The 27,451-nt window shown below is 40.1% G+C and overlaps 1 protein-coding gene across 1 annotated transcript in view; it reads left to right on the forward strand.

Annotated features, from left to right (window-relative positions):
- Positions 1 to 27,451, forward strand: part of klhl13 (kelch-like family member 13) — a 31,544-nt gene continuing 4,093 nt past the window's right edge. Inside the window, exons 1-6 of the mRNA XM_069146562.1 lie at positions 1 to 335; positions 16,731 to 16,872; positions 18,416 to 18,548; positions 19,212 to 19,408; positions 20,330 to 21,125; positions 23,941 to 24,054. Coding sequence (XP_069002663.1) covers positions 238 to 335; positions 16,731 to 16,872; positions 18,416 to 18,548; positions 19,212 to 19,408; positions 20,330 to 21,125; positions 23,941 to 24,054 — 1,480 coding nt within the window. The 5' untranslated portion in view covers positions 1 to 237. The remainder of the gene's footprint in view (positions 336 to 16,730; positions 16,873 to 18,415; positions 18,549 to 19,211; positions 19,409 to 20,329; positions 21,126 to 23,940; positions 24,055 to 27,451) is intronic.

Here is a 27,451-nt window from a genome sequence, read left to right on the forward strand (position 1 = left end):
AAGCAGTCGTGGTGGATGCAATCTATTGGCTTCTCAGTGCTGCCTCTAAAGTCACAACCCCGACTGTAGCCCGCACTACCTTCACCAGTGTATTTCTGTAGCTGCTGGTGCCGCTGCTGCTCTCCCTCCCCCTTAAATGGTGTGGGCAGAGTGGGATGGAAGACTGCATTGGAAACCTTTTCGTGGACATGGTCTTTGCTGTTGGTATTGCTGTAGCACCAATCTGGTGACAACAACATGCCGTTGAAATGGAAAAGCGGTTCTCCTGTCAGCTGGAAATTCCCAGTGCCAGTTCTTAAGACATCCAGGTCCTCACCTCTTTCACCTGCCTACATGTGAGTAAGAGCTCAATGGCATGCACAATATACAATTGTAGCAATGTGTATGGAGATGGATTTCTTTTCTTTTTAGGTTCTGATATTTTTTTGGAATTTCTTTTTGTAAATTAGTGTAACAGCATTATTATTTATTTTTTTTGTTTGTTGCAGTCCTAATTAGACAGAATGCGATTGAGCCTTGTAGTGTGTCAAGAGATTTGCCTTGTCCAGCATGAATGTTCTGGTTCGTTGGCAGCACGCCTTGCTCTCGGGCAAAAGGACTCATTTTGCCGCTAGCCAGGACATGGCAAGCAGCACATCCCCGACTCCTGCCCTCTCCCTGTGGCTATGTTTATTTGGGAACCGGGACTCAGCAGCTTGGGAGGAGCCTGCCTTTGTCAGGATGTCTGGCGTGCCCTGGTTTTAGAAGCTATTGTCATCTGCTACTGTTCAGGAAGGGGGAAGGGTAGAACGGGAGTGTTTCACACAGCCTCTCGCCATCCTCTCTCTTTACCCCTTTTTCCAGAGCTCTGCTTAAATAGACAAGTGTCTTGTTTGACTTTTTGAATGATAACATGGCTTTGGCTTACAGACAGTGAGAACCAACATTTTTGATTTAAAAAAAAAAAATGGTTTTCAAGGCAACCTTGGCTAACTAATAGCCTAAAGGCAAATTCAAAGGCTACCAGGGCTTACTTGGATGGATTTTTACAAAATTGGATTTATGCAGTCTCCAGTTATCATGTAGCTTTACTTATGAGCTTAAGAGCTTAATTTTGATAGTTTTACACAAATGTTTATTTTAAGTATTACTGCTTCACACTAGGAGAAATCCAAGCTCTTTCCCCTATTTTTTTTTTTTTTGCACATTTTCCTTTAAATGTCCTCAGTGAAACTGGTGATATCCAAAACATGCCTATATATGTAAATGTTCAAAATAGTAGTTATGAATCAAATCTTTAATTCGGGTTGTTTAGCTCGACCGTCCGGCCTCACAGTGACAGCTATTCACATTCACTCCTGGATGCTCTGAGGTCAGTGTCATCTGTTGGCCACTGAGCATCTCCACTGGAGCAGTTTGGTGTTAAGGGCTTTGTTCAAGGGCACCTCCGTGGTTGTGGTGATCGAGGGGCGAACGGACTGTCCCACCTACCGAGAGCTTGGTGATCCAAGTCATTAAAATTTCACTGACAACGCTGTGGCATAGGATCCTTAACATGAGTTGTTCGTGTAAATTGAAAAGAATATGTCCTACTTTGTAATTTAGTGGAATAAGTGAACTGAAATTTCCATATGACTCTTCATCTTGTCCGCGGACATTTGAAAAATCCTGCAGATGTATTGACTGTGTGCCTCATTGTTAATCATTGGTTATAGTTCTTGGTATGTAATGACGCTCCTTCAAAATACAGCAACACGCATACAAAATACATTTCTCACCAGTAAAAATTTTTCTATACATTGGTCTGAATTATTATCATTTACTCAAATGTCCTGTATAATTTCTAAATACCAAGCATGTGCTGTTCATTTTTGCATGGTAAGCTCAATTGTATTATATTTCACGGTGGTTAATATTAATAGAACATTATCTTTCGCTTGTATGATTTTGGCTCTGGCAGATTATTTGAAAACACATTTTTTTTTTTTTTTTTTTTTTTAAATCTCATGCTGTGTCAGTGCCATAAAAGCAGCTTTTATCTACTTTGTATTATCTGTGAGTGCCTCCAGCATTCATCAAGGCCTTGTCAAAGACCGTAAGCATTGTCTCGACACAATGTTCACGTTATTTTCATCACTTGGCATCGTACAAATGCGAGAAGAGGATCTTTAAACCAGCATGTCGGTGTGTGATTTGGAGGACTGCGACAACTCTTCCAGTGAAGTCACAAGGACGAGAGAACATCAAGAGCGCTGAAGTGGCTGCAGACGGCCTCTGCCTGTGATCTTAGGACATCGCGTGTGCACACTTGCAAGTGATGTGTATTGAAGTCTTGAGACTCCACCTTAACTCTGCCCAGTGTGGCTCTGCCCCACCAACACCGCTTACTATTTTGAAACGTGTAAGCTGTGTTTTTAGGCAGGCTGATATTGGGCCCCCCAATTATAGGTTACCCTGTGGCCAGGGAGAAGTCACTCTTTATAGGCCCTCTATCCGTTTGACTTGAGGGACTATTTTAGCTTGGCGTGTTGGTAGGGTACATTTTCAGGCATCATAAGTAGCAGATTGACGGAGCACACATGAGAGCGAGTTTTTAGAATATGTGACACACGATACATCATGTATAAAGAATTAAGATTTGTTTGCACAATGAGCTTGCCTGTTTTGAAACCACCCTAATCTATATATGGACCAGTAAAACTGCCTGTGGTGCAAATGTTATGCCAGCAAGGGGTGGTTAAGGTTCACTGCCAGTATGGCCTATGGAATAATCTTCAGCTCAGGAGGAAGTCATTGGGTTTATCTTTTTCTCCACAAAAAGTCCTTGAAATGGACGTCATCCCTCATTTTACGGTGGTTCAGGACTAAGCACTTGATATATGTGACTGCTGTCTTTAGTAATCACCTCTTAGAGGCGTCCTGGTGAGCCAGCAACCTTAAATGCGGGCAAATGCCTGTTTGATTCCTGTCAGGCACCTTTAGCACACGTCATCCTCCTTTTCTCTCTCCCCATGTTCCTGTCACTCTTTGTCAACAATCTAATTAAGGTAAAACGCTGGAAAATCAACCCTATAAAGAAAATCAAAAGAGGAAGTCCCATCGTGTACATTTTATCTTTAGTAACCTGTTACATATTTGTATATTAAGAATCTATAAGTGACTTTGGCTGTTTTCACACCTGAAAGTTCCTTAACAAGGTTCAAGTTTTTTTCTTACATTGAACACGTGATCCAGTTCGTACTGGTTTTACGTTGCAATTTTGCAAAAGCACCGAAGAACTTTGTGTTCCTACACTTGACATTGACTGGTTTGTAGATCGGTGTGCATTTGACTTACTTTGATGTGTCGTCAATTCAGACAGCAGCCTTTTCTGCTTAATTGGGGACAAATTAATGAAAAGGTTAATTTCATTGCTGCCATATTATTATTATTATTATGGCGTTACGACCTGAGCTTATTTTCCTCTCAGAAAACAAGTTATAAGTTTGGGCCGTTCATGCATTTCTCAAGCTGAGCTTTAATTTATTTGCCGTAGTTAAATACTCTCCTTCTCTCTCTGTTGCCGCAGCTCATTTTTGCCTCTTTTCCAGTTCTTCTTTTTCTTCTTCTATTGTTTAATGAGTTATGATACTCTGCCTCAGTTTCCTATAATTGGTCCAAAAGACTGAGAGTGCTTTCAAACTACAAATGAACTGGACCATGATTCTATTTGATCTGGACAGAGACGACCTCTGTTAGTTGGACCAAATTTGGTCCTTTTGTTTGGACAATGGTCCGTTCTCCCTTTCACACCCGCTATTTTTAAACACACCCTTAACTGAACGTGATGGCTTCTTGCAAATTGGCTTTACGAGGATGAGGCGAGTTTACTTTAAGTACTTCGTCTCTTTAGAAATATTCTTTTATTGTAGCAAGTAGTGAGACTGCAGTTAAAGGCAGTGAGCTCAGATTAAATTGCATAGCTAAAGGTAAAATGAAAGTTTTGACAGTCTGTTTGACAGATTTTTGCGAATGAAGATGTTTCACGTGTCTCATGTCTCAGGTAAATAAGCCGTTAGCTGACATTTGTGTCTTTGGAATCTGCTTCATGACAAACCGAATAAATTCATCTATTGTAAAATAACAATTTGACAGCTGACATTAAACTGAGTAAAAGCTGGGTGTTTGCGCTGGTGGATTTTCATTCGCTTCAACTTTGAAGATCAACCTCGACTGACAAAAGAAATTTTTCAGAATTAAAAATACATAAAACAGCAGAATTATTCTTAAGGGTCTCACCAGATAAATCAAACCAGGATTTTTTTTATTAACTTGTCTCTTCCAGAGATGATGTGCCAGAGGATAATTTAAAATCATAACCAGTGCACTGTAGGATTCTAATACAAAGTGCGACGAGAATAAGAGACTTACACATTCATGTATAGATAAGAGCACATTGCAATAAATTATGTATTGCTTGTTACTTGTGTCTTATATGTTGGCTTCTCCATGGAATGACAAAAACAGTCTGCTCTTAAAAGAAGACATTACACATGAATGAATAATATGCTCTCTAAACGCCTGGCTAGATAATCCCTGATCATGGTGATGCGAAACAATGTATGATGATTTTCATTAAACATTTTAGATGAGCTTAATTCTTTGCTTGAAAACCACAGAATATTGAATATCCTCTTTGTGAGAGCAACATCTGTCACTGTTTTTAAAATGAGGCCAGTATTGTGTCAAGGTTTTGATATTCATATGTGTTCTTCTTTCTCTCTCTCTCACACACACACACACACACACACACACACACACACACACACACACACACACACACACAATGCGGCTTAACATGCTGCTGAATGAATTATAAACTTAAGAAAATCATTTCTGAGCTTTTAATTCATTACCCTTTGGAAGAAATGTTTAGTTCCCGCTGACTTGTGGCCATTTTGCACAAAAAGCAACCAGGGATCATTTATTTTCATTGAAAAGCCAGAGGGGAGGCGCAGGCAGTCTGGCTGGCAGAGCATCAAGTGTGTTCAGTCAGGTGAAACTGTCATATCTGAGCTCATCTCACACACACATACTCACACTTGCCTACTCAAAGATGATGTGGGATGAAGTTCTGTATAGTTTCATCAAATAGTTGACCAGTTGGTGTGTGTATATCTAGTCTGACAAAAATGAAAAAACAAACCCAGATGAATTGCAGAAACTGGATTATACTCCCATATCAGGTGCATCATGTCAGATTCAGCATGCTCCTATGTAGATGTCACAACGTGCTGCGGAGTACAGTTAGGAAACAATCCCTTAGGATCCCCAAAGTAAAAGTGTGACTTCTGGGGGAAAAGAAAAAAAAAATGTTCAAAGCAACTGGAAACATCGGAACAACTGTCGAGCCCAAACGTTTGGTCGAAAATAAATGTGTTATTTCAGGTTTAAAGACTGGTTTGCAAAACTAATCTGCAGCCAGTCTACTGCAGAGGTTCCCATAATGCCTATCTAAGTGGAAAACTTTGAATCTCGACCCTATCAGCAGGTCAGATCAGAGCTACCTTACTCTCTGCCAGGTCCATCTTTTTACACTTTGCTGCTTTGCTTTTTCATTGAGGTATAAAGTTCCCTCCGTTTGTTCCCACCAAAGCTGCTACCCTGGCACCTTTAGCTCCGCTTACATAGTTGCATGTAATGAAGGGCGCACAACATCAAGACAGTCAGGGGAATTAAAAATAGAAATAAACTTCAATTATTGCTGACCCGTACGACTGTGGCAGGACCTGCAATTCATCGTGCATCCCCGTTTAGATAGTGACAGGTTAAGCTCCTTTGTATGCAAAGCAATGCCCCCTGAGTATATAGGTTATATTATGCTGACGCTTCTCATTCTGTATTGCTTTGACACATCTCTTGCCTTTCTGTTGAGGATCTGGATTTAGTCCTCGGGTGCATGTCGCCTGCTTAGCCGCCATATGCTGAATAATTCCACAGAGCTGCAATGGTCATCTATGTTGTCTATATTCCTTAAAAAAAAAAAAAAAAAAAGGTTCATGCAAGCTTTCTTTAAAAATTAATATTATTCTAGTGGTAGTTGTCATTTTGGCTTACACAAACTGGGTCTTGCTGGGTCATGTTGCCTCTAGCAGCCTCCTTCAGGTTGATTTAGCATTTGCCACATACTTATTAACAGACTGTCTGCTCCGCCCACAAGCAAACATGCTATGAAGCTCGTTTGGCTTCACCACTTGTAGTGTAGGTTAAAAATGGGTTTGGGAAACTCCATTTTAGATACCCGTCCTTTTAATGAATGGCCTTGACCTGAGTGCTCTTTGATTAGAAAGTATAATTACAGACTCATTATAGCAGGCAGTGCCTGCTAAGATTATTAGCAGTGATTGGAGCAATTATCTGGAGATCATGGATGGCTTGTCCCGCATTTTCCACTGAAGACATGTCCGTCACGTCGCGTGTGCGCCGCAACTTTGTTCCTTTCTCTGCGCGGCTTCATATTCCGCCGTCGGCATGTCGGACACGGACCGTTCTGTCTGCCCATTTTATCTTCCTTCCTGATTTGGTCATACTTACTTAAGATATATATATATATATATATATATATTTATGTATATATATTTAGTATATATATATTATTTTCCTTTTACAGCAATTCGTTTTTCAATTACTGTTCAATTAAAATGTGCAGGTTCAACGATATTACAATTTGAAATAAGAAGTCAGTCTGTGATTGAAAGCACTTAAAAGGGCAACTGTTGAGTCTGTTAACGGCACACTGTAATTATTCAGTTAGTTAAGCCAAAGTATTAATTAAAGAAATGACCATGGGCCATAGATGTTTGAAATGGTCTGCTAACGTGTTCCTTGGAACCATGAATTGGAAAAAAAAAGAAATTCCATTTATCATAGGCTTTTTTTGTATGTTGGTGCATTCAAAATGGCTGTATTGATTATGATGATAAATGTATTCACATTTTCATGTTGCAATCTAGCCACCAGACCAGCCATCACATTTTAGATTCACCAAGGTCTGTTTGATGGAATCGAGATGGTATCAAAAGACAATTTGTACACTGTGCCACTACCTCTTTTTCTCTACCTTTGTGGTGTGTGGAAACAAACCCTGAAACTAGTTCTCTGAAATGTTGAAAAATATTTTCCTCTCAATTGTGGCTTTTTTTTTCCAATGAGTTGGAAGAAAATAAAATAGAGGTTGTGGCTGCAAGGAAAACAAAAAAGCTTATAGAAATTTGTAGCAGCTCAATCTAAGCATGTTTGTAGACTAAAATGCAGTAAGCCGTTGGATAATCATATGGCTTGGCTCATGCTGCAATCTGTTAGATTCGGTATTTGATATTATGTGTTCAGTATGGTAATATATAAGCAAGCTATTTTTTAAAGTGGCATATAGATAACATTTGCAGCAGTAGGCATCTCTGTGATATTATCCTTTATCCTACATTATCCTTTACATTTGCAAATAGGGCCTTAGTTAAATAATACTACTGCCAGAGCAGTGTGTCATTGTGTTGTTGCCACAGTCATTTCTGAGGCTTTGATCCCGGTCTGTGATGCTCATGCATCGTGTTGCATTATACTGGAAGGTGTTTCTAAAATGTCTTGTTTTCAATTTATGGAAGTGGAATGTATCATTATTTTGGATTGAATTGCATTACACAGTACTTGAGCACATGCATCTTTTTTTTTTTTTCTCCTCACAACTAAAAGCTGTTCAACATTTAGCTTTAATGCAGAGCTGTGCTCAGTGGTTGAGAAGACTCTTCACTATAGGTGTCTCTGATTTCTCTGCTTACTAGGACAAATGGGATTTCTCTCCCGACTCACTTCAGAGGTGCTCCTATGGTTGTCCTTGTTTTGTTTCCATCCGTGCACCTCGTCACCTTTACTTGTGCCTTTCTACTTTTATGTTTGTGGTTTGGATTCAGCTGCTGGAGCGTATGTTCTGAGAGCAGCAGCCAGACTCTAGGAGTCTTGTGATCTTTCTATTGGGGTACACACACACACACACACACGCACACGCACACAATCAATGGGTTCTGAAAATATTTATTTGCCTTCACTTTATGCACATTTTCTTGTGTTGTGATTTAGTTTTAAATGGATAAAATTCCATTTTGCCCACCAATCAGTCTATAACCAATAATGACAAAGTGAAAACATGTTTTCTGATTAAAAAAAAAAAAAAAAAAAATTCCAAATGTGTTAAAAAAATAATAATCAAAAACTAAAGTCTCTCATTTTCAACAGCATTCAGACCCTTATATTCAGTTATTTGCAGAAGTTAATTTTGGTGGCAAATCAAGCTTGGAGTCTTGGGTTATTCTCTACAAGCTCTGCAAATATGAAGTTGGACAATTTATCCTATTTTTCCTTGCAAATCCTCTCAAGTTCTGTCAAATTGAATGGAAAGTATCTCTGAACTGTCATCAAGTCTGTTCACAGGCTTTGTATGAGGTTTAAATCTTAGCTTTGGCCCGGGCCTCTCAAGGTCGTCCCGGCTGAATGGTTTGGCTGAACATTGACCCTTCATTTGTACTTTGGAGCAGATTTCCTTCAAGGAACTCTGTTTGACTGCATTCATTCCCTTAGGTTTGACCAGTTTTACTTCCCCTGCCTTCCAGAAACATCGTTCTGCCACCACCATGCTTCACCATAGGGATGGCACGAGGCTGGTGATGAGCACTATCTGGTGTTTGTTAGCGATAGTGTTTGTAGGTCTGCCTGCAGAGTTCAGATTTTCTTCTCAGACCAGAGAATCTTTTTCCTCATGTTCTCGAGAGTCTTTCACATGCTGTTTGACAAACTCCAAGCAGGCTGTCAGATGCCTTTTACTCAAAAAGAGTGGCTTCCATCTAGCTACTTCACTTTAATAACCTGCTTGAGTAAGTGCTGCTGAGAGGGCTGTCCTCCCAGCACGTATCTCTGCAGAGGACTTCTGAATCTGTAGGAAGAGTCCTTGTGGTTCCAAACGTCTTCCTTTTCACAATTATTGAAGCCACCATGCTCCTGGGAACACTCAAAGCTTTAGAAATGGCTTTATACCTTTACCCTGATCTGTGCTTCGCCACAGTTTTGTATTTGTAAGCCATGACAGTGAACCCACATGAACAACAGTAGGACCTCCCCTAAGTGGGACACAGCTATCATTGATACACTTCTGCTTTTCCAACAGTGTCGAAATGTCTGCCATGAAAAAGGTTTATTAAAGCAAACTGGATGCACAATTTGAAGGGTCACAGCAAATGACATGAATACTTTTGTAAATGAGAGATTTACATTTTAGATTTTTAATAAATGTGCAAATATTTCAAAAATGTGTTTGCACTTTCATTATGGGTTATTTAGCATAGACTGACCACATTGTCTTACTCTCATGCTGTTCTTGTATTCTTGGTAAAACAATATATCGCATTAATCCACTGTAACTGTAGCAAGTAGGAAAATGTAGTGACATTTTGTAATGGCTCTGTAACAAAGTTGGAGAAAAAATTGTCAAAAGTGGGCTGCGATCAATTTTTCTTTGCCACTGCATACTTTATATTTGGGATTTCTGGCTTTGTTGAGCTCGTACTTCTCTCTTGTATGTATGAGGTCATTTTGAAGCCGGACTCGGCAATGGACACAAGTCTTGTGTCTGATAACAGACTGAATCACACAGCATATCAGTCTTTATCATATCTAGTAACTTGTTCTCTTTTTTAGTCCCCATTACGGTTTTAATACTAACCACTAATAAGCCATTGCTCAGGTGCACAATGAAATTTATGTGATTTATTTCAAAAAATGTGAACATATCCTTTAATATGTGTGCTAATGTAATATCTGGTAAATTACACCATCCAAGTTTGAAGGTATTTTTCTCCAGAAACCATGACATGAGTCTTACAGCTATTGAGGACCTCAAATAGATGAGATTAATAAAATGTCTATCAATGCATAGCTAAGCATGACGAGGCAGTAAAGCCACACTCATTAATCTTTTAAGACCTTTCCTCTGTCATACCAGGCAAAAAGCCAACTTGACTTTAGCTTCCTGAACTGTCACTTGTGGAAGGATGTTTTTAAGCTTTCCACTGATGAAGGGACCGCACAGACTGCCACCCTTGTTCCTTCATTACTTCTTTTTCAATCCTCCAACTTCCTTCTCTTCTTCTCAATATTTTCATTTTATCTCTCTCTTATTTGGCTCTTCTCAAAACCGAAATTGACGCAAATGAATGTAACATTGCTGCTCAATGAAAGTGTCACTGATATTAAAGCGGGATCTGTAGCGTCACATTCTTCTTTCTTGTTCTTTTCATTATAGTTAACAATATGTTTTCCTGTGCTCGTCTTGGTAAGAAAAGCCTTGAAATGAATGAGGCTGCGAGAGTAAAATGACTTGTAGCGTAAACTCGAGCGATTGCTGCACTCACAGAACCTCAAGATAAAAGCTTTCTTTTGTGCCATATCCACACAAGTGATGATTGTTCTCTAACTGAATTGGTGCCATCAATGTGCCATCCAGCTATAACGTAACAGGGGATCTAAGATACTACCATGTGCTAATAATCAAACTGGGAATCTAAAATATAATGCATAAGATCAAGTTTAGTTCTTTTTATTAAATCCAAAAACATTTATCTTAATCTATAATCTATTACTTCAGCCTGTGGTCAGTGCATTTCATTAAGCTGTTGGAATGGAAAACATGAAACAAGAGCTTTCTTTGATCATTTCAATTCCTCCTAATGCAAAGCTTCTGACAACAGTATCCCCTTCAGGAGATGAGCAGGATCACACAATACATGGCTTAATATGAAAGTTTATATTCATCCATCCAATCCATCGTCATTTTGTTTAAAAGTTTAAACGTGCTGCAGTTTATTGCTAAATATTAAACTAAGCTGTGAAATTGGGGTCTCATTAAACTCATAAAAGCCTTTTTAAACATACATTTTCCACAACATTATATTTACCAATCCATCAGGTAAAGCTAAACATTGAATTAAGAAGTTAAAAAAACCAAAAATGAAATGCTAAACAGAAACTGTAATTGGCCTTGGTAGTAGGCATTTCATGGGCTAATAGTTTGTGAAATATTCTTTTGATGTTTAATAAATGACTTTTGCACTCGTCAGTGCAGAGCTGCTCCAGTGGTTTATTATCATTATCCTCCGACTCTCACTGGTCACGGGTACAACTAGAGATTCAGTCCCTGTTCTCTGGTGTCTTTGGGAAGAGCAAAACTTTTATGTGGGATGCTGTAGCTGTTGTCTTTTTTTGTTGTTGTTGTTGTTTCATTCCGGCAGCCACCAACACTCCTTTGTGGTTTGGACTACCCACTCTGTCCTCGCTGCCTGTCCGACTTGCCACCTGACGGGGTAAATGTACCTGTACATCGCCTGTGCTCTGTGTCGGTGTGACTGTGACTACTGTTAAGCCATCAGCGTTTAGTGGTACTTCTGTTCACAAACTCCTGCTAGACGTGATCCATTATCATGTTCTTGTAAAATGTACCTTCTTACCGATCCCTTCCTCTCATCGTCATTTTTAAAGATGGTACTGTATTTGATTAAAAATCATCGAGGTTCCTATGCACCACACCTTGAGCACATGCAGCCAGATCATAGCTTTCTACCTAGTTTTCCTTACCTATTGTTGTAGTAGAAATCTCCATGTTTTTGTGCTTAGTTTAGTCTTTGCTGTTTATGTATCCTCATTGGTCTCCCTAAGTGTTCCTCAGTTCAGCATGTGAAAGGCCTGACAGTCCGATTCAATCTCACCTTCTCTTAATGTTTTTCCATCATATATATCCAAGATGTCTTTGCCCAATCGTTAAAGTCTTGGAAATAAAGTCTGCAGTGGACTGTTAGTCGGCTGAAGACTTCGTGGTGTGTTCAAGTGCAAAGATGTGAAGCGATGCGAGGTGAGGTGACACAAAACGTTTGATCAGTCAGCCTTTGTCGGCTTTTAAGGTCGGCTCAGTGTTTCAGAGTCCTAAAGTGAAGTTTCTTTTAAGAGGGAAAGTTTTCATCCCACAATTCCTGGCCATGGAACTTTTATTTTAGTAAGACTAAAATGTAAAAGTGCAGAACTTTCAGTTTTTTCAACATCAATGACTTTTATAAAAGCAGCTCATGCAGCAAAAGCCAGACTGAAATGTGTTATAGTTTAGGAGCTAACTTCCTATTCTCACCTCCAAGTGACCCTAAATATTTGTGCCTCACATCATTGCAAATAAATATTGTTTTGCAGTTCCAGCATGATGTTCTTTTTCTGTTTTATTTAATTTTTTTCTATGACATAAAGAACAACTCCTGACATTCTCATGCAGTTCGTAAAGTTAATCAATTACTTTGCAACAGAAACTTTAAAGATAATTATTAAAGGGTGACTGTTTCAATTTCATACTATACGTGTTCATCAAAAACATCACAAGACCCAAGTAGGCGTTTTACTTCCATTCTCTGCTGAACAAAGCAGTCTAAAGAACGTTTTTCTGCACTCGTAAAATGTTTTTTTTTTTTTTTTTTTTTTTTTTTCCACAGTCTAAAGCATGGCATTAGCAGCAATACATCCAAATATGGAAACGCTAATCATTGCTTTATTTTACTTTGGTAAATGGTGGGCCTTGTTGAAGTGACCACGTTGTTGTGTTTTTCTTAATTTCATGGTTGAATGATGGAGATTTGCATTTGGATTTGTATAACAGAAACCCTACAAATCGTTAACCTGCCACTGAGGCTGGATACTGAACGTTGATACTTTTATGGCGCGACTGAATGGCTTCACTATCGACTATAAAAAAAAAAATGCTTATTACTGAAGTTTTCATTTTAAATCAGAAAATTGTAGTGTCTTAGCAAAAACTTCCATGTGTGGCGTTTAGGGGTACCGTTATGTGTAATGTAATTTTCTTAAAATTAATTTTTTTAAATTGGCATAAAAAATATCATTCATGAGCCGGTATCAAAGTCAAGTTATCGGCACCAGTATCAAACATCGTTACCGAGCCCTACCTGGTACAGATGGTAGATTCAGCCAGTGACCTGACTGAACCTTCATGGCCAAATTTATGTCCCGATGATGACATCTATTATACTTCACTTCCATTCTTAAATTGTATTTGAAAAAGGATCTTGTGCATTTCTCTTATATCACATGATCCATGATAACTTACTGGCATTTTCTCTCATCAGATGTGCCATAGTATGTTACCTGGTCTTTATGGAACTCGTGTACAAACCAAATAACAGACCAGAAGAATGAGTCCAACTGGAAAAAAAAATTATTCTCTGTTATTTAAGGAATTTTTTTTTATTTCTTGCCCTTGAAAAGAATATTAAATGTCCATAGCCTCACCTTTGTTATCATTTTTTTTTTTTTTTTTTTTAATCTCATTGTTATTGATAGAGAGGAGAAGGGACAGACTCTCTTTCAGTTGAAGTAAAATTTGTTAAAAATATCAGATCACAAAAGGTCAAATCTGGCACATTAATGAATACGTTATTTTCAGACATGCAGAAGAATATTGTGGCGTTGACAGTAACCTGCTTAACCTTTTTTAAGTGCATCTAAAAACTATGTTTTATTCAAAAATGTAGAGTAGCGTCCCTTCAAAGCGCTGGAAAACATTTCCTTACAAATGGTAAAACCACTCTGCTAACCACAAAAAAAAAATCAAGTGTTCAGCCAGACAAGGACTTTGAATTACTTCATTATATAAATAGTCCACCCAAAAACCATTAGTCTTCCACATCTGACAAGTGTTGCCTGCTTCATGGGCCTGTTTGAAGACACAAATTTACTGCTATGCTGAGCCAGGCATTTTTGTAAAAGAATATTTTATCAAAAGCAGGCCAATCTTCATCTGGAAATGAACACTTTTCAAGCCTCCGATGTCACATTCATTGAGTATTCTGTCATCTCCATACAGTTTATTGCACTGAGAGTAGTTGTAATATTTTAAGCCGTGTTTTCATTCGGTGGGAGAAATGCTAATCTTTAGTTGACCATTGTGGTTTGTAGATATTCTGTGTGCTTCACCTCTCGTTAGAAACAAAGTAGGTTATGACACTTTTTGTTGTTGTTGTTTTTACACAAATCGCCCCCATTATTAGTCATGAGTCATTGTTGTGCTGTTGACATTAACTTCATCATCTTACTCAAAGAATCCTCGTGTGCCTCAAGTCAGCTGCGCCCTGCTTTTTCTAGAAACGCAGTAAGAGATGAGTCGCTTCCGATTGGTTTGTTCAACTTTAAACATCAATGTCAGCTGTTTTATCGACACCGCTGTCTCACTTTAGAAAGAGGTGCGTCCAGTTTGGAGCAATGCACAGGGTTCGCTTGTTATATAAACTACAGAGACCACTATGCCGTGACAAATACTCAGCTGATGTTTATTGACCCACAGTTTAAGGTAAGTTTTTACCCAAATGAGCTCTATTCTCTAATGTCAGTTTTGTCTGCACAAAATGTGTCCATATCCCGAGAGATCCTTGGGGCTCTGAGTCACACTCGCCATCTTTCCACATTCATTCTGTACAGAGCAGTTAAGGACTTTGCACCGTATTACATCACATGTTGAGGGTCCTTAGTTGTATCGGCGCTCCTTATCCTTTTACACAGTTTTGGTTCGGCTGTCCTTGTGTACAAAAATTTAAGAAATGGACTCCACATAATGAGAAGCGCCACAATATCATGTTCACACAGTGTTGATTTTTATTTTTCCTTAATAGAAGACTGGTAAAGACTTTCTAAACACAGTTTTGTGTAGAAAAACAACTTTCATTTACTTCAGTCATCATTAGCAGTGTTTTGTCTCCCAAGTAAAAAAAATTTCAGCCCCAAAGCACTGAAAGCTGAGAAATAATGACTGCGTATGGTTTCATATTTTAGTCACAGTATTTCTTAAAGCGAATGATCTTCTCAAAGCAGTGCAGCTATCTCGAAATAGTTTATTTTCATTTCATGTCCTCGTTTAACTCGGAGAGACGATGCATCACGGAGCTGTGTAGTTTATTGAAGGGGAACGCTTCCCGACCCGTCAGTATCCTGCAGAAGTCTTGAGAAGACTGTGTGAAAAAAGGCAACATCGCGGGGTGTTTACCAATAAGTCTCCGCGCAACAATTTCAATTTTTATGCACTGCCGACATATCCTTCAAGCATGAACTTGAAACATTCGTTTCACTTTCCCCCTCCTACTTACTTTTTCAAATACGTATAAGGACATTTTTCCGTGATGCACTTTTTATGTCTTTGGTGGTAAAGCCTCGCTGGCGGCTCCTGGAGGCTACGACATTCATTATCACCTGAAATACAGAAGCGTCGCATGGAGCAAACAACATGAGATAATGCCGCGCTGGTCTTGGATATGGTGCAAGAGGGAAGGCCGTTCTCAATGGCTTAACCATTTCCAAATTATTCATGCAAATTTTTGGCAGTGTCTGTTGCATTGAGATGTATCTTGTAGACATTTTAGCCCGAGGGAGCCACCAGTTTAAAGCTGGCGTGGACCGTTCTGAATGGATCATCATCCAAAGGGCATGAATGTGTTCAATGTATCTTTGAGGAACTGGTCTTTAGCTTTTTTTTAATGTTTATTCAGTAAAGGTTAATGGTAAATGAGATGTGTTTATATCGTAATTTTACTCAAAGCCCTTTTTATCCAACGCAGGCTACCATGCAAAGTGCTGGACAGACCTCCGGGAGCAATTTTGGGGTTGAGAGTCTTGTTCAAGGACACTTTGACATGTGGACATGAAGAGCTGAGGATTGAACCTCAGCCGCCCGAGTGGAAAAGGTCACCTGTGACACTAAGGTTCATTTTGAGGCTACATTAAATTTCAGGGCGATCCAACAAATAGTTGCGCAATATCAAAGGTCAGTTGCAAGTATGACTGGGACTGGTCATCTCCAGAAGTTCATTAATATTCATGCTGGATTTTAAGACAGTCTGGACAATACTATCATATCTCACTTTGGACCAAACAGTCTATGGACAGACTGACTAATGAAGTAACAATCCCATTGCTGGCTCCTGCTGGCAGTGTGGCAGACGGGGGTTTGGATTATGGAGTCTCTCAATGTGACCACACTCATTCATTGTTTTAAAAGGTTTTGTGTGTTTTGAATTTGTTTGCTTACACATATTGGTGTGTTATGACTGTTAATACAGTGTGCAGCAGTTACTCAGCTTGATTGAGTGGTAGCCTTGGGTATTTCATAGTTTACAACTCTGACATTTGACTTCCGAATAATGAAATAACTGAATCACAATCATCTCTGGGGTTAGGAGAAAAAAATACTTGCATGATATTTAATTTATCTTGAGTGCCTGTTTGCATCATGCTGCTTAATAAAGCTCGCTCTAAAAACTGCTTAGATTTCATGTGGATCTCTTTTTTTTTTTTTAAACAAGAAGAGACTGTTTTCATGAAATCCACAGGCAGCTAGTCCTATTTAAGACCAGTGAGCGGCCTTAATAGAACTGGTGTTTTATTAAGTTATCCAAAGGCACATTGGGAAGGCAGGAACAAACCGTGTTCCCTTGCCGCGCGCTCCCCCACTGGTTCATTCTTTCACACCTGCAATTTTTAGGTGACAGTTTGTCTAACAACTAGGCTACCTTAAGTCGTGTCACATTGAAAACTTATCTGTCCTACTTTCCATAAGCTAAAATGAGATGGAAACAAATCTTTTTGGTACCCTTTTGAAATAACGACTTCTTCCCTCTTCTCCCTAATAGATCCCTCGTGGAGGACGACGACGCTCACATGAAAGTGGCCCTGGGCTATGGTGATATGGGCATCTCTGCTCACCTTCAGGCATCAAAGACGGGAAACACTCGATTCTTCACAAGCAACACACACAGCTCAGTGGTTCTTCAGGTGAGAGATCGGACGCATGCCGATGGTGTTTTCTGAAAAAGTACATGTTCGGTGAAATGTCTTCACTGTCTGATGATGTTTACACTTTCTTACTTTCTGTTGAGGCTGCAAAGCTCAACCCATAAAAGGTGGCTGATTGCAAGCTGGGAAGACGGTGATTCGGATTTCTTAGCATCAATCTTGAAATTAGATAAGACGTCAATGTATGCCTACTACAACACTACACACTAGAATATTGGTCCTTATTGAATTTCTTTGCAGTTATACCGCCAAATCCAAACTACATCAGAAAGCCACGGTTAGGAATTACTGAGTACAATTTCAAAGCTAGGAAAATATTCCAATAAATACAAAAAAATATATTTTTAATTTGGTGTTTGTATATTTTGATGTCAAGAGTGAGCCCAACATGGATGTTATGATATACTGCTGATCAAACGTGTAACTAAACCTTCAAGTAACCTACTGTTCTTCCCCAAAAACTGTTTCCATCAACTTACACAGATGGTGTTTTTAGTGTTTGTCAGTCAGTCAGGAGCCTGAATCCTTCGACTGGTGGCTGCTCAAGCACGTCACCACCGATTGGTGTACAGTAAAGATTTCTAAACTTGTGCTAGTAGGTGCCAGCGTCGTGCTGTTTGCTGGAGCAGCAGTGGCTGTCCTTCGTCACCAGCTCTCATTGAAAATGAACGGCCGTTGGCTGCTTTTGCTGTTCATTAATCTTTTGCCGTCACAGCACAGTAAGATATTGATGATAATTTTTCTACCCTCTCTGATCTCACACCCTGATAGTCCAATCTGTTAGTCTCAGTTAGGTGGTGCATTTGGAAACAACCCACCTTAATACCCGCCCGCTTTTCATCTCAGGAGTTTGAGTTGTTGTTGTTGTTGTGGTATGTTACAGTATCAGCATGCGTTACATGTTTTTTGGCTGTGATAGTCAAGTGGTAGGTAGTGACATCAGGTGTGGATAAGTGAGTGCAACATCAACAATTTCCCTGGAGAGACAAAAAAACGGTGAATTGTTCTGTATAGCTGTAGTCAGATAGACTGTTGCTCATGCCGTTTAGCTTGAACTCCCCTCTACGTTGCTATGCCGACAAGGGGACATTATAGCTGCAGCTATAAACATATAATTCTGTACCAGTTACGTGAAACAGACAGCCAAGAAAACAAGCAGGCCACAGCTCAAGTCGACCGGAGAGCTGTCAAACATCCTTACGGTTCTGTCAGCTCATGTCTGACAGGGTGTTGCTGACGGTATTTTGATTTATCCTTACTGAAGCACTCAAGTTGCAGTTTTAGATCAGATGGAAAATACATTTTTATACAGAGATTGTTTGCAGCGGCTGTTTTTTTTCTTCTTCTATTTGTGACCTTTTTCGACTAGTTTCAGTCGTCATATGGTCTTCTTAGCCTGCCCTCGACTGAGCTGAGGTCTTCTGCTCTGGGATAAAACCACTACGTATTTCAGATCTTATTGGTTCAGTGACACTCCTCTCCCACATAACTCTATAACTATTGTCTTTTTTGTTGTTGTCAGGGATTCGACCAGCTGAGGATAGAGGGTTTGCTATGTGACGTCACGCTGGTGGCCGGGGACGGCGACGAAGCTTTCCCTGTACACCGTGCCATGATGGCCTCCTCCTCCGACTATTTTAAAGCCATGTTCACAGGTGGGTCTTCGAAGAACCTTCCTACATCTTCCCACTTCACTGAGACTGACCTTATGCCCACCTCCTTCTCATATTGCGTGTATTTTCATGTTATAAAACCAACTTGCTCAAGTCTTCGTAATGCATTCATGTTCATGGTCGTTTGTGCTCGTAATGAATATAAATGAATGGAATGTAAATGTGAGAATTTCATCTCCTCGCTGCACTGCATGCAGAGGCAGAGGAACCTTGAGTACTTTTAAAGACATACGTGTGTGTTGGATATTTTCAGGAATGACTTCATTTTTAGATACGACCAACATTTTAAGACGTAGAACTGTAATTAAACAGAAAAAGACAATTGTGTTATTATATTTCATGAGCAGAGCTTTCATTCGTAACTGAGCACCATAATTATTTGAATTATTTTGTATGTAATGAGCCGAGTTTTATTTTGGAGCAGCTGACAGGGTTACTGTGGGGTCTCATGGCAGTATAGGAAGTCAGTTCTGAGATTTGGCATTTAAAGTGTTTGATTAAGATGAAGAAGGTTCTGCAGTGACGACAGAAGAAGGGAGTGAGGGATAACTGGTTTGTGATAAGGGAGCAATGTGCGCGTAAATACGAGTTGAACCGTGTGTAACCATCACTTTGTTGTGTATCCCTGATTCTCTCCTGATGCAGGTGGAATGAAAGAGCAGGATTTAATGTGCATCAAGCTCCATGGAGTAAACAGAATAGGCCTCAAGAAGATCATTGACTTTATCTACACGGCAAAGTTGTCTCTCAACATGGAGAATCTGCAAGACACACTTGAGGCAGCCAGCTTCTTACAAATCCTTCCTGTGCTGGACTTTTGCAAGGTCTTTCTTATATCTGGGGTGAGTCAGCAGATGCACGAGCCACAGCTGCACATGACTGCACAGTGCACAGCTTTCCTGAGGTCACTTTTGGTTTATCTAAAACATTTCTAATACATTTTATAGTTTGATGGAATTTTAAGCCCAAATGTTTTGGACTTAAACTGCTGTGGAAGTCCTGCGAAGAGAGTCTGTGAATTAGAGGAGCAAAAAAAAAAAAAAAGCAAAGAATTCTTAATTAAATGAAGGAAAGCACAGATCGAGAAGGTTGCAAAGGCTGACTGTTGTAGGCTGACTGGTGAGTCAAGAGAAAATCCTTTATAATCATTTCGGATTGATTTTTCCCTGCTAGATAAAGTATCAACAACAACAAGGACAGGTGTCACGTGATAAAAAAAAGGAAGAAGAGGTTACATTGGACAATAACAGCAAGGTTACACAAGATCAACCTAGTGATATCTGAAGACAAGTTGTCCCTGTCAGGACAGAATTACCTGTTAAGACCTCCTACAATTTTCAACATGAACTCAAGTAAAAAGAGTTGTTTTGCTTTTTTTTACAGCACACATTCAACTGTCTAGATAAATATGAGTGTTGAGAAACGCTGACAGATACAATATTAAAGAGGCTCCAATAGAAAGTACCAGCAGTCACTGTATAAACATTTCATTTGGTTCTGTTTTCAGAAGGTATGTGCTTTTTTTTTCTTCTCCATTTAATACACAGCTAAAATATATTTCATAATTCCTAGAGCTCATACTGACGTCTCTATTTATTTCTCTTGTCAACTGCCTAAAATCCAAAAGACATTAAATAAACAGTGACATAAAGTAGAGAAAAGCAGAACATCCCCTTCTGCAGATCCAGTCACTCGTGTCCTCAGATGTGTTGTCGGTCTCGGTCGCAGCTTTCCAAGATTTCTGACTTGTTTTTTCTTTGCAGGTTTCTCTCGACAACTGCGTAGAGGTGGGGCGCATCGCCAACACGTACAACCTCACCGAGGTGGACAAATATGTCAACAACTTCATCCTGAAGAACTTCCCCTCGCTGCTGGGCACGGGAGAGTTTGTCAAGCTGCCGTTTGAACGCTTGGCTTTTGTACTGTCTAGTAACAGCTTGAAACACTGCACCGAGTTGGACCTGTTCAAGGCCGCGTGCCGCTGGCTACGCTACGAAGACGGTCGTATGGACTACGCCCCGAAGCTCATGAAGAACATCCGCTTTCCTCTCATGAACCCGCAGGAGCTCATCAATCACGTGCAGACGGTGGACTTCATGCGCACGGACAACACTTGTGTCAACCTTCTCCTGGAAGCTAGCAACTACCAAATGATGCCCTACATGCAGCCGGTTATGCAGTCAGAACGGACAGCCATCCGCTCGGACAGCGCCCACCTGGTCACGCTGGGCGGCGTTCTGCGCCAGCAGCTGGTCGTGAGCAAGGAGCTGCGTCTCTTCGACGAGAAGGCTCACGAGTGGAAGGCGCTGGCGCCCATGGACGCGCCGCGCTACCAACACGGCATTGCGGTCATCGGCAACTTTCTCTACGTTGTGGGTGGCCAGAGCAACTACGACACCAAAGGCAAAACGGCGGTGGACACGGTGTTCCGGTACGACCCTCGCTACAACAAATGGATCCAGGTGGCGTGCCTTAATGAGAAACGTACCTTCTTCCACCTCAGTGCACTCAAGGGACACCTCTACGCTGTCGGAGGGAGGAACGCTGCCGGGGAGCTCGGTGAGTTTATCTCCCCGCGTGTTTGTTTTACGCTTCCTCTTAAGCAACAACACAAAGCCGTTAATTAATGTTGTGCGAGATTTTTTTCTCTTTAAATATCAAGCAGCAGTACGAGAAAGAACGGGCGCTTGAATGCGACTGCAGGCACGCCGACGCCCGTAATCCAGCGTTGTGCCTGCACGTCATTTGCTGTTTCAACATGTCGCATGCATAATATCTGTGTAATTTAATCAAATTAAGGAGGGGCGCGTAATCACAGACACCCTCCCGATCTAATGTAATTCATTACTGAAGCATTTTGTGCAATCAGTTTCAGTCGTCACTTTCCCAGAGAAGAGTCATGTCAGGATTTCCGAGGTGGTATTTTGGTGAGGTGTTGTTTTGACTTTCATTATAATATTGTTTTTACATTTATGACATAGTGCAATACAACAAAGCCACAGCCTTAGGTTTTTCTGTTAAATTGAACACACTGATACAGTCTCAACACATTTTGAAGATTAAAGTTCTCAGTGTTATGGTTGTTGATGGAGAATAACCAATCTGGAATCTGTGCAGCCGTAACCGTGGACCACAGAGAGGTGCCACCCAATACTTAAATTCAGCTTTGTAACTGCAGTGGACGGAGAGAGGCCACTGTGTGAGCAATCTTCTCTTTCTGGGTTATAATTAGACCAAAGCAACGCAGCCCCAGTTCACTGCCTGTCTACAAAACTGCTTTTTCCTGGAACTCGTTCCGCTGCCTTTTTGTATGCATGTGGTTCAGGGTGGATGTTTTTCTGCCCCTGCGTTGTGTTTGTTTACTCCGGATAGGTCATACGGCTGTGGTTTCTTTTTTTTTTAACGTCTGAAATGCCTAGATTTCAAAAGAGGAGTGGAACAACTTCAAGGCAGACATTTACAGGAGGAAGCTTTCAATCTTAACTGGCCCATTTTTATGTGTGCGTAATCAGACACTCACTCTCAGGTTTGGTTTTGTTTTTGATGTGATCCTTTCAAAATAGTAGAACAAATATCTATGTTTGAGTAATACTGGTGATCAAATAACATTTAGATTTTTTTTTTTTTTTTTTTTTTTTAAGATGTGGTTTGTTACCATGATATCATAAGATTTAGGGGTGAAATGGTTAGTATATATTATATGTTTGTCAGTCAACTAACTCTAAAAGCTCTTCTTGCACTGTAGCAGCACAATCATTTTAATGTAAAAGCACTAAATAATGCATACTTTAAATGGTCTATAAGGAATAAACAATCTCTTTTTCATACCGGCTCTGCAGCAAAATGTCCAGATCAGCAAAGATCTCCAGATCACTGGCTCAATTTTTTTTTTTTTTTCATTTTCTTCTTGTAGCCCTTTCAAGTGAAACAATATCTGAAGATAAAATCAAAGGCAAAAAAATAAAATAAACTGAATTCATTGTTGCAGAATGTTATTCTGCGTTTCTTTTTCTTTCATCATCTTCTTCTTTGGGACCAATCAATATTTTTTTTTATCCCATTACAAGGTCCTGGCCCCCATTTTGGGAGCTGCTGCTCTACGACAGAAAAATATGTTTAATAGTAACAATCACCAGATTTCACCAGCTGCCAGCTTGACCCTCGGAATATTATATTCATTTCTGATGAAAGAAAATTCATGCTAATTAGAAATGTGACCTTTACAGCTGATCAGACATAAGTCTGATAATAAAAAAGCTCTGTTATTTAAATTGATGTATCTGTTAATGAAAATACGTCATCCTCAACCTCTGGTCTCTACAGGAAAATCATCAACTTTCAGAGTTCATGCGCAATTAATCATTTATTTATTCAAGAACTTCTTCTATTTTCATTTGAATTGTTTTTTATTTTTAGGGCAGCTCGATGCAACTCATGTCTTCTAATATATCTGTACTTCTCTCACTGAGTAGCTACAAAATAACTTGCACTGCTGAAGGTCACTTTGATGATAGTTGTTGAGCAATAAAGGTATTCTCTCATTCTGCCTGCAGCTGCCCCCCCCCCCCCCCCTCCGTATTTGGTCCTGAATTTACTGCTGTAATTTGTAACAAATATGATTTTTTTTTTTTTTTTTTTTTTTTTTTTTTTTTTTTTTTTTTTTTTAATATATATATAGTTGGTTAAGTCAGTAATTTGACCAAAGCCTTTTAAAAGTGCAAAATTTCATCCATAAAGTTCAGCTGAGGGCCGTATTGTCTCTGGGCCCCATCAATCACGAGATATTTTGTCTATTTTCTCAATTCCTGCTTGTGGCATCATGTTACAAAAACGAAGTGTCTTTTAACCTCTCCTATACAGACGGGAAGATGACAAACAATAAGAATGAATCAATTAAATCTTATTTCTGTAGAACATTTCAAATACATCAAAGTTTTACAAATGAATGACAAAATGTTAAAAATGGAATTAAAGACTTGTGCACACAAATCCCAACCCTTTCTCCAACGCAGCGAGCCTCCAGGTCGATGGACCCTGACTGCTTTTCATGCCGTCGCCCAGCCGCAAATCGCTCGCCTACGAGCGTCATCCCTATCCAGCGTCCCTGTTCTGATTTCTCCTCCAAATTTTGTGAAAGCGTCCTCGGGCCCTTTAAGATAAAGGATCTAACAATCTCCTTATTTCCTGTGCAGTCGGTGCTTTTGGGGTTGTGGGGATGTGTACTCTGTATTTAAATCCGTGTTTTAGCTCCCACGCTGAGACCCTCCAAGGCCTCATTTGCTGCTGTTTGTCCTCCTTAGTTGTGTCTTGACCTACTTTCTACTAATACAGTGCCTTTTTTTTTTTTTTTTTTCCCTTCATCTTTTTCTTCAAGCTACGGTGGAGTGCTACAACCCAAGGACAAATGAATGGACATATGTTGCCAAAATGAATGAGCCACATTATGGCCATGCTGGGACGGTGTATGGTGGTTATATGTATATTTCAGGTAAGTGACTACAGGGAGCTTAACTGATACAGAGGAATATGTCATGTTTTCTGAATGTGCGACATGTTTAAATAATTGATTGCATGTCTGATTGTCATGATTTGAATGAATTTTATATTCTGCATGCATTAGAGGGGACCAGGGGGACTAAATAAATATAATAATATATAATTCTGTAGTATCAACTGATTTTATTTATGTTAGTATTGGGATGTAGTCGGTGTTAATATTTTGGAAGAATACTACACACGGGAGATTCTAGTTTTTTTTTTTAACAGTCTGCCAGTGTTGGGTAGTTTTTATCTTTTGAACTTCCTCCATCATATAAAAGGAGTTTATTTCTCAGACTTTTGCACATTATGCCACTCACACTGGATTCGTCTATGCTGAGCATGCTTTTTAAAGTCTTTTGAGGGTTCACCGCTCAGGGCCCAAAGTGGACACTGAGATCGGGCCATTGGGCAGACAGTGCTTGCTCTTTCGGTGGCACCTCAGCCCTTGTTCACTTCATACGATTGAAAACAAATCCTGCAGTATGGAGATGAGCCCTAGTTTCTTAGTGTGACTAATCCCGAGCCATGCTACAAAGCAGGGGAAGGTTGGTGGTGGTAGAGGGAAATTGGGAAAGATGGAGCGACGAAGTGGAGGACTGAAGCCTGTGTAGGAGGTGTAACACAGAAGAGACTGTGTTAATCTCTCCTGGCCATGCGTACCAACATCCCACTGCAACACACCATCAAGTGTTGTTCAGAAAACATGAACAAATCCAATCCTGGAAGTTTCCAGCAGTGTTCTTTTTCCCATATCGGGGCTCGACACTTAACAGTTGCCAGGTTGCCCTCGGCAACCATTTTATGAAATTGGCAACCAGTTCTTGGCGTTTGGTTTCCGTCATTGGCAGCTAATTTATAACATAAGAAATAGAGCTCTCAAACAGCAAAACGTACACACCAAAATAAAAAGATTAAAAAAAAAAATGTTTCCATTAGTGATATTTAAATACTGCAGTTACAGTCAGAGCCAGAACAAAATGCCGCCGCACAGGCGTTTGTACGTTTACTTAGGTGTGTTCACAGTTTTAGAGACGATAGCAAAGCAAATGAAGTTGTTTGACTTTGGGGTGAATATTTCAGGTCATCACACAAACTCGTCGTTACCACAAACAAATGTCTAAATTTATTCATACGTAGCATGTTACTTCCTCAAAATTGAAAGTGACCCAAAATGTCGGCCGTATTTTCATTAATGTTGAGTCTATTGAGTTGATATATGCTATATATATATGTTATATGTTTGAGTATTTATATTTTTTTTAGGCAGGAGAGAGAGAAGGCTCCCACTACAATCCTCCCACCGTCACAACAGTTTGACCCAACTGTCAATCTAAGAATAATTTGACCTGGCCAGTGTACCCAGCTAATCAACCTTTGAAATTCACTTCTTAATACTAGTAAATGTCAGTCTTGCCGCCTTGCATTAATCTCCTACGAGCCGTGCTTTCACGGCCATTTACTGTCTGGCCCGGTCGCCACGCAGGCTGCCGCTGGAAAGGGCGAGTTTCATTTCCTGCACGCGCACATGTTTACGCACGACGCTATTATCTTTTACGAGCTGCAGTTTATAAACCCCGGAGCCCGCTGGCGTTTATCAATAGTAATAAATAGTTTCTCTCTGATTTTTGTCGGGCACAAAGTCACAGGACGGAACACAGGCCTGCGAGTGGATAGCAAACAAGCAAGACGGAGACCAAGACTCCTTAGTTAGAGACGGACTGAGAGATTCACTCCGAGACGCATCAACTTAACCTTAAACTTCATCTTTTTTTTCTTTTTTTTTTTAAAAGTTTTCTACGGTAATTCCATTTCCTCCTCTTATCAAAAGTTGTAAACATTGGCAGCCACTACGACACAAGCAGGAGGCGGAGCTCTTGCATAATTTGTGTAGTTTGGGTATATGGCTCAGTACTACTCGATATATTACTGTAGAACTGAAAACAATAATGTGACCACACGATCTGTAATCAGTGTCATCCTGAAAATGCACTAGTGTACAATGTTTTCTAAAAAAAAAAAACCTCGGATCAGCATTATTTGGTCCGGCTTAGAAATTGAACCAGTGGAGCTAGATTAAGTAAAAAAAAAAAAAAAAAAAAAATCTACTTACTAAAGTAAGAAACACCAGCTGTGTGAGTAGTTAAAGAATTACAAGCAACAAAACTGGAATTTGAAGCAATGCACCGGCGTGTCCAGGAACCATTTAAAACAGTGGCATGTTGGCATTGGAGGATTAGTCTCCGTAGCCTTGGTGATGCATTAATATCTTTGCCACCGGCTGCACTCACAATACCACCTGGGAGACTTAAATATTAATAATCTCTTGAGTAGTAATATAGATTGAGCTGATTTGCAACGTTAAATGATGACTGTCTTCCACATTTCATCAGAATCGGTGCACTGCATTTGATCATTAAATATAATCCATAGATCTGCAGGAGCTTTATCAGTGTTATGTAATTATACACAGAAAACATTACCTGTCATATTAGAGTAAATCATTTTTAAGTATGATTAGAAACTTAACAGCTACCACCAAAGATTTTTTTTTAAATTTATTTTTGGTTTAAGTTGTGTTTTTTTGTTTTGGTTGTAAAAACAATTTGTTTTGCAGAGAGAGCTGTCAAGCGAGCAGTGCGTGTCACCTCTTTTAATTTGATTTCATATTAACTAACTCTGACTGGCTGGAGAGACGCCAGAAACGAAGAAGCGCCTCCGCACGTGATCGCTATCGTTACACAAACAATTTACAATTAGTTAATATTTCACACATCCAGCCGAAGAACCGGGGCGTATTTGAGACCGCGGACCGTGAGAGAGCTCATATTAGCGCAGCGGAGATCAAAGCCACGGTTCCATTTTTTTTTTTTTTTTTTTTTTTTAAATGACTAAACTGAAACGATGATCAACATAATAGTCACGGACTGAGCTAATCTGCTGGTAGCCAGCCGTGTCGTTCTTCTTGCCTCCGGACGTCCTCTGCGGTACACGCCATTTATTGCTCGCTCTTTTTTTTTTTTTTTGGGGGGGGGGTATTTGGAGTTCCCGTTTCACCGATGCACGCCGTTTGCAGGTCAATAGTCTGGCAAACACGGGTATCGTGCTGGCTGAGCTGTGACGCGGTGTCACGCTTTGCACCTGCGGCAGCTAAAAAAATACATGCGAGGGAGGAATTAGCGTTTGCGCGCCCCCCCCCCCCCCGGGACGGAGCTGGTGAGGCAGTTTTGCGACTGCAGCTGCGGGTTCTAACTCCAAATGGCGCAGGTAAACGAGCGTTACCCGATGCAGGGCTTTCGCTGCACCGAGGCCCTGAAGTAGCGCCCGCGGTCTCCGGGGGGTTGCAG

This window comes from Embiotoca jacksoni, unplaced genomic scaffold (genome assembly GCF_022577435.1).
Source record: "Embiotoca jacksoni isolate LCO1_2020_lvr unplaced genomic scaffold, fEmbJac1.0.p SCAF_13, whole genome shotgun sequence".
Taxonomy (NCBI): domain Eukaryota; kingdom Metazoa; phylum Chordata; class Actinopteri; family Embiotocidae; genus Embiotoca; species Embiotoca jacksoni.